This window comes from Apaloderma vittatum, unplaced genomic scaffold (assembly GCF_000703405.1).
Source record: "Apaloderma vittatum isolate BGI_N311 unplaced genomic scaffold, ASM70340v1 scaffold1100, whole genome shotgun sequence".
Classification (NCBI taxonomy): Eukaryota; Metazoa; Chordata; class Aves; order Trogoniformes; family Trogonidae; genus Apaloderma; species Apaloderma vittatum.
In genome coordinates, this window is record NW_009694784.1 from 30,119 (window position 1) to 40,375 (window position 10,257).

At 43.9% G+C, this 10,257-nt stretch overlaps 1 protein-coding gene across 1 annotated transcript; it reads left to right on the forward strand.

Moving 5' to 3' along the window:
- Positions 1-533: 533 nt before the first annotated feature.
- On the forward strand, positions 534-8,961 carry CRHBP (corticotropin releasing hormone binding protein). The gene is made up of 7 exons (XM_009868698.1): positions 534-684; positions 1,131-1,224; positions 1,868-2,025; positions 4,042-4,252; positions 5,540-5,688; positions 7,022-7,139; positions 8,804-8,961. Exons 1-7 carry the CDS (start codon positions 604-606, stop codon positions 8,959-8,961), a joined length of 969 nt encoding a protein of 322 aa, XP_009867000.1. The 5' UTR covers positions 534-603.
- The last annotated feature ends 1,296 nt before the right edge of the window (positions 8,962-10,257 follow it).

Below are 10,257 nucleotides of genomic sequence, written 5' to 3' on the forward strand. Positions count from 1 at the left end.
GGATGGGATGGGATGGGATGGGATGGGATGGGATGGGATGGGATGGGATGGGATGGGATGGGATGCAGGAGCACACACCCAGGCCTGGCCAGTGGAAGCACCTGGCACAGGGGCTGCAGAGAGATGCAAGTCATGGAGCAGCAAGAAGGAAACAGGGGGCACTGCAGGTCCAAAATGCCCCAGGACTGGAATGTAGGAGAAGAAGAGATGGGAAGGATTCTCCTTGTTCCTCCCTTCAGAATAACTGGAAATAAGCACATTATGTAAGTGCCCTGGCTGCACAAGGATGGGCTCTCCTCCACAGAGCTTTTCAGCTCCACTAGACAGATCAGTAGAAAAGACATCTGCCAGCGAGGGGAGTTCGACCAGCTTGAAAATTTGTGGCTGTGATTTGGACCCTTGTCATGCCCACGTACTGTGTCACTGCAAGAGGAATTCAGTTACCATGGGTTACCCTATCAGTACAAGGACCAAGTGCCTCCCCTCCCAACAGCTCTATAAAAAGAGTCTTTCCGAGATACCCCAGCGGCTCCTGCCTACTGCACAGACCAGGAGAAACTTGACCGCCGGGAGAGAGGGAGGGCTGCCACAGGAGGTGTCAGCATGCCGTCTGCTTTCCAGTTTCAGTGCCACTTTGTTCTCATCTTTCTGGCAGCCTCCAAGGGGGAAACCAGGTACCTAGAGGTGAGCAATGGAACTGATGACTAAAGCACCTCACTGTGCTTTTAGCAGCTGTCTTTTAACTTGTACTCCCAGCTTTCGAGAATCATGTTTTTTCCTCTGTCCCCTCCGATTTCCTACTCCTGCATTAAACCTACACCTGGTTCACATTAATACAAGAGTCCCGTGCCCCATCCTCCCTCACCATTTGTTTCTCACCCTTTTTCTCAAACTTGCATTTTTGCTGAAGGTTTAGGAGACTTGCTGTGCACTGAGCTGCTGGACTCACCTCTTAGGTGTCAGGTTTGTTTTCCTCTACTGCAGGTTGGCAGCTTTCTGACTGAACTCTTCCACAGCTGCACTGTTTCTGGAGGAGGGATTTAATCTGCTGGTTCCTGTTCTTAGAGGTGCAGGGAGGTGGCTGCATAACACTTTGCCCCAGCCTTTTCTTGCCTTCTTTCTTTCACCAGGTGAGGGATGCTGCTGAAGATGAGCCCTTCCTACTTCTCAGTGAGGATCTGAAGCGAGAGCTGTCTGCAGGGCAGATCTACCGGCGGTCACTTCGTGAGTGTCTCTGGTGCTCTGGTGGGGACTCTTGGTGGGGGTGAGAGTTTTGGGGAAGCTCAGGGCTCAGGGAGGGGAAAGAGGCTATTTGGGAGTGACAGAGCTGCATGTGCTTTTTGCAAGGAGTGGGAGAAGAAGGACAAAGTGTTAAAATCTCAGAAAATGTGTGTTTTATGCAGAAGGATTGAAATGGGGCTCTGAAAACCAGTTGGGGCTCAGACTTGAGGACCCTCAATAAGAGCAGGAGGATGGGAATTGTCCACCTATGTCCCTGGGCAGAATCACACCACCAGGGGGTGAGGCAGGTGGAAAAGCTGTGATTAGAAAGAAATCTGAAGAAGCAGGATGTTTATGCACTTCTGCACGTAAACATCTGCTCAGAGATGCTTTGACATATCATTCCCCATGCACCCCTCATTGCACGCTTGTGCTCACACCTGTGAGTTACTATTCATCCTCCAGTACTCAGCAGAGTCCTAACTACTTCAGCTGGGTCTCCCTCTCTTCACCACCAGCTGGGTCTCAATGTTGATTCCCTCTTATTGCCTCTCCTTGTTTCCCTCTTCCCTGTGCTGTGGGAGCTGGTGCTGGGTCTCCTTCCCCAGCAGGCTGAGGCAGCCAGCACTGTGCCTCTGTTTCTCAGGGTGCATTGACATGCTGAGTATAGAGGGGCAGTTCACCTTCACTGCAGACCAACCGCAGCTGCACTGTGCGACCTTTTTCATCGGGGACCCTGAGGAGCTCATCACAATAGACTACGACTTTGTAAACATCGACTGCCAAGGGGGCGATTTCCTGAAGGTAAGAAACTGGCAAGTCCTGCTCTGCTTTCCCTTCCCTGCTCTCATCTGTCATGTGAGACATTTGCTACATGTGGAAGGAGCAGGCAAATGCATGTGGGTGTGCGTGTGTTTGTGTGTGTGGAGCAGGCTTTCACAAAGCAGCTGTCTCTGGTATGGCTGTTCCTCCTCCCTGAAGCACTTCAGGTACAGCTCTCACCCCCACCCCCATCGCTAGCCCGCTAAAGTAAAGTCAGAGGCAGGCTCAGGATCCCTCTCTGAACTGCAGCAACAGCTCTTCTGACCTTTTCCCAGGGCATCTCTACTGAGAGTCTTTAGCTGGGGTACCTACTAAAAAGTTTGGTCAGTACGAGCCGAGCTCCTCAGTCCCATTAGGAGAGTTTCCTCATTGCACCGTGAATCACACAAGCTCTGAGATAATAATACAGCTCTCTGACTGGCCGTAACTGCTCCAGGACCACTGCTCACAGCTTATTAATGAATGGATCATTGCAGACTTTCCTTCAAATGGCCCTGCCAGAGCTTTTTGGGACATTGGTTCTGAATAGAAGGAGGTTCAGGGCTCAGAGCTTTTTATATCCTAGTATCAAAAAACTTTACCAGTGCATTTTGCTGGCAGGTAGAAGAATGGACAAAGATTTAAACTCTGTTCAGGAGAGAAGGAGAGGCTAAACAGCCCCTGGCTGCTCTGCCTTTTGCCCTGCAGTGGCCATGCACAGCACAGACCTCATCCTTCCCAGTGGCGAGCTGAGCTGCAGGGAGAAGGAAGGCTGCTCTTCACCACTTTCCTTGTCCTCCTCTCTTGGAGAGATGCTGTATCCCTGCTTGCTTCACTCTGGGGAATCCTGTCCCTCCATCCCTTACCCCTGCCTGGCATCTCTCCCCACATTGCTACAGAGAGGCTGATTTCAGCCTCTAGTGGGTCCAGTGATTTTGTACCTAGAATTACAGCCACTTATGGACGCCAGAAAAACGCCAACCAGTTTGACACTTTAGAGGGTTCTTTCCTCTGATCCTGAGGTTCCCATTTCCTGCATTATACTATTGTGTATATACACGCAGGCTTTCCCTGGTGCAATTTGAGCACCCACGTCTCATAACTTCAGCAAATTTACAGTTCTGGCAAATCCAGAGACTGATCCTGCAAGTTTTCCATGAGGAAGTTCCACATACACTCACATTAGGATTACCCACTGAAGCAACGGCTTGATTGGGTTTTTGGATTTTCAAAGTATCGACTGGAGTGTAGAAGGAATTACAGGGTGAGAGTGGCTAGGAGTAATCAAAATGGCAAGGCGGGCAACTGCGCAGCTGTGCTAGAGTTTAATACAAGTTTCTAGTTCTGACGCATTTCTCCCTGAAGGTGGTGAGGGCAAATTCTTGTTGGTTTTGTTGCAAAGGAAAGGTTTGTAGAGGCTTATGCTTAAGGTCCAGCTAAGTCGGCAGCATTTGTTCTGTTTTACAGTGATATAATGAGCTGAAAGAACAGATGCAAGGGAGAACCAATAATTCCTCCCTCAAACTTTATTATATTTCAAACACCTCTGGAAGTCCAGACTGCATTAATGATAAGCTGCAATACATGAATGATGGAAAATTATGAGTTTGAGAGGGTGATTTATATTTCACATGCCTTCCCAATCAAGCTGGTTAAAAGCTTCTCTTGGTAACAACGAAACTGCAATTGTAAGACCAAAAAAAAAAAAAAAGATGCAAATGTGATGATGCTGGAACAAATACAGCCGCTTCTCTCAAAAAAAGGTCACCAAAATTGTCGCCTGAAGAAAATGAAAACAACATTAAAATTTGTGTGTATCCCTTTCCTAAACACAGATTGGCACTTGAATAATTAAATACTAGGAAACGGATAAATACAGAGAATTTTTGTTTTAATTGGTGGCTTTGAACAGGCCGTTTGGTGTCAAAATAAAACAGCATCTCTAATACTTTGAGTTTCTGTTCTCTGCTAACAGAGAGACAAGCAGAAGCCTTCTTTTTCATTATTGAACCCCTGTAGGTGTTTGATGGCTGGATACTCAAAGGAGAGAAATTTCCCAGTTCCTTGGACCATCCCCTCCCCACTTCCCAAAGATACGCAGACTTTTGTGAAAGTGGCAATATTCAGAGGAGCATCAGGTCCTCACAGAACGTGGCAATGATCTTCTTCAGGATTCACCAGCCAGGCAATGGATTTACCGTCACAGTCAAGAAAAACGCCAACCTCTTTCGTAAGTCTGTGTTTTATACCATCAAATGGGCTTGTGTTTGGGGCAGGAAGCAAAAGGGATGTGTTGGTTTGCATTGAGCTCTCTCACTGGCTTTACCTGTGCGTACACAGATCCAGTAACACCAGCAGAGTCACACCTGTATTTGTGTCTCAAAAAAAAAAAAAAAAAGGTGAAGTTTAAGGGAGAACTTCTATATTCAGGACCAGAATACTTTTTCTTTCAAAGAAGATCTCTTCCAATCTAATATAGTCATGTTCCAACACACTTGGCTAGAACAAATACAATAAATTTAGAGTATTTAATCTCAGCAGTTTCTAGATCTGGGTGAACAATGAGGAAAGAGTATTTGAAAAAGTTCAACAGCAAAACAGTGTATTGAATAATTCATTTAATAGTTATGTGATAGTTATGAGTGCTGTACAACCCCAAGGATCTATTTGCAAGTTATTTCCCTAAGCCTGTGAGCTGACAAGGCACAAGTAATGGTGACTTGAATCATTTTTCCAAGAGAGAACAGGACATTTAACAATTACTGTTCAGGCCAGTCTGATTTATCTGCCTTACCATGCAAAGGATGAAGATGTCTTCCCTGTCCTTACCCTGAGTTCTTCAGACACAGCCTGGAAGATGGGCTTCCACACTGGTGTGTTTTCATGCCTGTGAATGTGATTACTGTGTGCAGCTGCTGGAGGTGGCTTGTGTCCTTCACCAGCCTGCTGAAGCAGCTGCATATCTGTGTGGAGGATCCTTTGGGTTGCATATGCAGGTGATAAGCTACTCTCTTAGCTGAACTGTTAGGCTTGAACTTTAAGATAAAGTCAGCATGTACCCACTTTAGTTTCAACGGGACATTTTACAGAGTAAGAAACTCCAGTAAAGAGGAGAAGAATAGGACTTAGGAGGTTGCTGGCAATATCAGGCAACAACCACCTGAAGCTAAACAAAAGCCCGGCATCCACATTTAGCCCCCTATAAACCTGCAAGAAGTAAAGGCCCTCAACAACAGGAGCCCCTGATGTATGAATTTGAGGTGTGGTCTCTCTCATTGACTGCTTCACCTGCTAGTTCTGCTAGACCTCATGACACATAGTAAGCAACAGGCAGGGAATTTGTAGGAAACAAATGCTGTTCAAGAATCCCAGAAAATGCTGTACGCATATTTTTCAGCATTTAGTCGTATTCTCAGGAATTAAATCATCTGTTCGTTATTAGTGCTGAAAGTACATAATTTTGCTATATGCATTGGTGACCACACAAGTAACTCTTGCACCTCCTCCTGTGCTCCAGCTTGCAATGTCATCTCTCAGACCCCCTCTGGAAGGTTTACCATGGTCATTCCTCATCAGCATAGAAACTGCAGCTTCTCCATAATCTACCCAGTGGTGATAAAAATATCTGATCTTATCCTAGGACGTTTAAATGGCCTCTTTTTAAAGGTGAGTTGTTTTGTTTCCTGCGAAATTACTACCACATGCAATTTTCCTGAGCACAGAAGAAGGAAGGGGTTGAGGTGGAGCTAGCCTGTGTCACTGGCTGCTAAGTCTTGTGTGCTCTGGACTGTGCGCACACATGCTGAGGGCTCTGGTTTTCCCTCAGAGAGAAGAACTGAGTCTGTCTCTGTCACTATTATCTCTGTAATGTTGCAGAGGCAATCAAATTACGCAGAGTACCATTAATGCAAGTAAATATTGCCATAACACAGGGCAAGAATTTTGTTAGAAGAAAAGGAGTGTTTCCGAGAGTTGTCTGTCAGTATTTAAACTAATGAAAGCAGCAACCACTCTGAATAGAGAAGTGATAGGGTTAGACAGTGAAGTGTTAGCAAGGAGAAAATACAAATGTGCTTGTGACTGTTTGTTTCCCTGCTCAGCATGCTGGGAATCCTCTGCTCCATCTGCTCTGATACACAGCGCGGTGCTGGGGTTTGGCCACAGCAGTTGGTGCTGTTGACAACCAGACAGGAGAGGACAAGAGCTGTTGGTGGCACCCTGTGCCTAGCAGGTCTAAAAAGGTGTAAATTTCAAAATATCCAGAAGGATAGGAGCAAGAAAGTTTGTTTTCTGCTGCCAGTGAGACTTGCCAGTGTCTGAGCAAACTGGACTTTAAGAGATGAGCAAGTGAGTTGACTTATTCAGCAGTGGGCAGAAAAGGTACAGCAGCAGAAGGATGATAAAGAAATCAAACACTTAAAGAGCAGCATATGGGTTACAGCCCTAAAGGGGCACAAGGTGACCATGAAAGATAGTATTGGCCAAAAGCTTTAATTTTCCGGAAAAGAATACTTGTGGGTCTAATATACAGTGAGCCATTGCTGTTATTAAAAAAAAAAATCACTCTTTTGGTTAATTCCTGCTTTACTTAAACCTTATGAGAATAGCAGATTGTAGCAACCTTTACTGTTTAGGAATAAGTATGAAATAGAGGAACTTATGTTCCTGTCTGAGAGCTGAGTGTGGGCACACATGCAGCCCATGCCTGTATTAATTTCATTACATATCTAGGCGTCCAGAATCGGAATACTTATCTGCCCTAAAAGCAGTTGAATCAACACCTTAACTACTTGTCAGTCATTTTCAGAGCCTACTTACTTTGGAATACCTTCAGCAAATTAACTGACTAATGTCAAATTGAAGTAGTGTTGCTCAGGATGAGAACAGACTGATTTCACACATGTTTGAGCACAGAGGACCTACTGTTGGCTGCAATCATGTCAGGAAAACTACTTTTTGAAGAAAAATGATAAAAAACTTTTAATCTCTGCCTTTTTAGAAACCATCAGCAGGCTGTGCAGGAGTGGGAGATTTTGTAGAGCTGCTAGGAGGAACAGGCTTAGACCCATCCAAGATGTTTCCACTAGCTGATCTCTGTCACTCCTTCCACGGGTCTGGTAAGAACTTTTTCTTTCACTTACCTCCATGTGATTAAATAAGTAACCACAGGGAGTTGTGCAAAGCCCCTCAAACATGGATTTCCTGATCGACTAATGAACTTCACATGCAGCAGAACACAACAGCTAAAGTTATCTGAGCCTGAGGCTGGGTTCTGTGGTACAGCATGCCCATGACACCTTTCACCTGGCCCTGCAATAATCATTGTAAGAAGGTTAAGTTATACACATTTTTAAAATGCCTGTCCTATGACACATACGATTAGAGTGTCAACAGATAAATAAGCGTGGAGACTGGTAAAAAGTTAAGGCAGAGCAGTTACATTTTCAGTTGTGGATTTTTTTTACTTGTAGAATCATAGATTCATAGAATGTGTTGGGTTGGAAGGGACCTCTAGAGGTCATCTAGTCCAACCCCCACCTGTAGTGAGAAGGGACACCTTTAACTAGATCAGATTGCTCAGAACTCTGTCAAGCCTTGAATGTCTCCAGCGGTGGGGGCCTCTACCACCTCTTTTCTCACTCAGTGTTTCCAAAGCCTCCTTTTCCACTGGAGTAATACATACCCCAAAAGCCTAAGAGTTCCCACTCTCTGCTTTGAACCCTGGAGGAGCTCTGAACCTGTTTTGCTATCATGCTAGTTCAGTGACCTCTTTTTCCCAATAAAAATAATTCTCAGTTTCCCTAATATTCAATACAGCAGAGTGCAAAGTGTTGCAATGATGTGACAGATTAGCCCCTGTGGCACATATGTTGCACCTCTGGAGTATGAGGGGTGCAACACAGTAGTGGCATTTCTTTAGGGCTGGAGAGTAGGAACATGCCTCCACGTGCACTTTGCCCCTGTGGTCTCCCTTGACTTTTACCATATCACAACTTGATAGCACTGCTCAAAGGTTTAACTGTAAAGCACTGGTGCTGAGTGAATACTGATTGCTGTGGTGAGATTTTGTGCTTTCCTGGTGGTGTGAAGGAAGCCAAATCCCATCTCAGCAGCCTCTGCTTTTCCAAAGACCTGCCAGATTTCTCCTGTGAGAATAAGAGGAATACGCTCCAGATTCTCTCAGGGAAACAAACTGCCAAACCCCCACTCAGATGGCTTGTCTAAAGCAGTGGCTAGTAATAGGCTTGATTTCTCACAGAGTAACTCCACATGCTGGGCACTGTCACTTGAATTTATCTTGCTGGGACTCTCACATGCCTTTGTTACTGAGAAGAACCTCTTTACACACTAAATCACTCATCCTTTTAACGGGAAACATTTCACTATTGTTAATTTTGGATGTCTCCAGGGTAGGGTGCCATTACCCTTGTGGTACAAAACAGCAGTATGCCTTCCCAAGTGCAAACGTACACATACCTCTGCATTATGTCAATCTATGTGTACGTGAGCCTGCAGGTGGATGCAAAGTGAGTGACGTTTGCATGAGTGCAGGTTACAACACTTAACTAAACACGCAAGCCATTGTAAAGTAAAACTAAAAAATACAAAAGAAGGTATTTAATCAGCAGTACCACAACTGGCCATTGCTACACACAAATTTGCTTTGTTTCCAAAATTGTATGTATTAGTGCCTTGTAATTCCCAACACTATATATCTCTTTTCCATTTCTTTCATTTAATGCATCTTTATATCTCCTCTGTGTCTCTTTTTCCTAACTAGCCCAAATGAAGATTGGCTGTGACAATACCGTGGTGCGAATGGTCTCCAGTGGCAAACACATCAACCGTGTGACATTTGAGTATCATCAGCTTGATCTGCAGGAAATAGAAAACAGAAAGGAGAACAGCATTGAGGAATTCTGCTTTCCTAGTATCTGAGAAACCAGGCCGTGTATTTTCACATAGCTAATGAAAACAGGGTTCTAGCGAATTTAAAAAATGTATTTTTCCTTTAACCAGCTGGTATTATCAAGCCTTTATATAGTACAAGCATATTTCTTTTTTTCATACAAATCAGTCATTCCTATGAGAAAGCAGGAAAAAGCAACCAATATATGAATCTTTGTTATTATAATTTTAATTTTTTCTTCAGTTTTAAGCTCATTTACCACATCTAAAATAAATCACAAGAACAAAAGGCTGTTTCCCATATGAATATTATTAGGAAAACAGACACAACCCCCCTGTGTATCTAGTCTGAGGATGTATGAAACCCACAATAAGTTCATAGCAACCCTATCCTTTTATACCAGGTATAAACAAACAAAAAATGGATGGTGGAATACACTTCCAGTTTTTGTAAGAGGAAACCCAGCGTTAGTGTGTGTAGAAACTACTGGTTTGTTTATGACTATAAATGTACTATTTATTTCTAATGACATGTTTTTAATACAAATTTATAGCATGGAAAATTCCTTACACAAATCCAAACATAAATAAATACATTCAAAGAGTTGGCAAAATGTTATTATGTTGTATTTTTCTAAAGAGCTCTTTTAATGTTATGGTTAAACTTCCTAAATCTCATGCAGTTTTCCAGAAATAATGATTCTGAACATTATGTTGCTGTAAAACTGTGGACTATTAAAGTAACACTATGGGCAGAAATTTATTTTGCCAGTGTTGCGTACACCTTCATGTGGAGTACATTCCAGCTGTACACTTATTGGCACTTTTTAAGGTTTTTTTGGGGAAGTGTCCTGCTGATCCATGAAGGCAGGGATATAAAAATTAGATTATTTTTTACCAGTCCTTTGGTGACCCAGAAGAGGTGTGTAAGCCTGGAGAGGTCTAGGAAGCATAGTGCAGCTCTGGAGTTGTATCATAACTCAGAAAGAGGCGCATGGGCTTATTTGTACATTGAGTGCTACCTGGCATTAAAAAGAGCAAACTGTTCAATTAATGGTCAACACTGATTAAACCAGCTGCATGCCTGAGATCTTCAGCACTGATTTCTGGCTCTTAATTTCACAGCCAGTCACCAGAAATTAAGTGTCTTAAGTATTCAGCAGCTCTGAAGTTAATCCCCACCTGACTGAAGTGGATGAAAACTACAGAATGCCTCAAACTGTCCCTTTGTAGGGTTTTGGAAGCCCAGTTTTGGTGACTGACACACAAACAGATGGATGTATTCGGCAACCTGGTCATAGAAACATAGAATGACCTAGGCTGGAA

What these genes read in the sequence shown, in the direction of transcription:
- CRHBP (XM_009868698.1), top strand. Translation starts at nt 604, where the DNA reads ATGCCGTCTGCTTTCCAGTTTCAGTGCCACTTTGTTCTCATCTTTCTG. An exon ending in GGGAAACCAGGTACCTAGAG is followed by an intron (nt 685 to 1,130) that starts GTGAGCAATGGA and finishes TTCTTTCACCAG; the next exon opens with GTGAGGGATGCTGCTGAAGA. An exon ending in TCACTCCTTCCACGGGTCTG is followed by an intron (nt 7,140 to 8,803) that starts GTAAGAACTTTT and finishes TTTCCTAACTAG; the next exon opens with CCCAAATGAAGATTGGCTGT.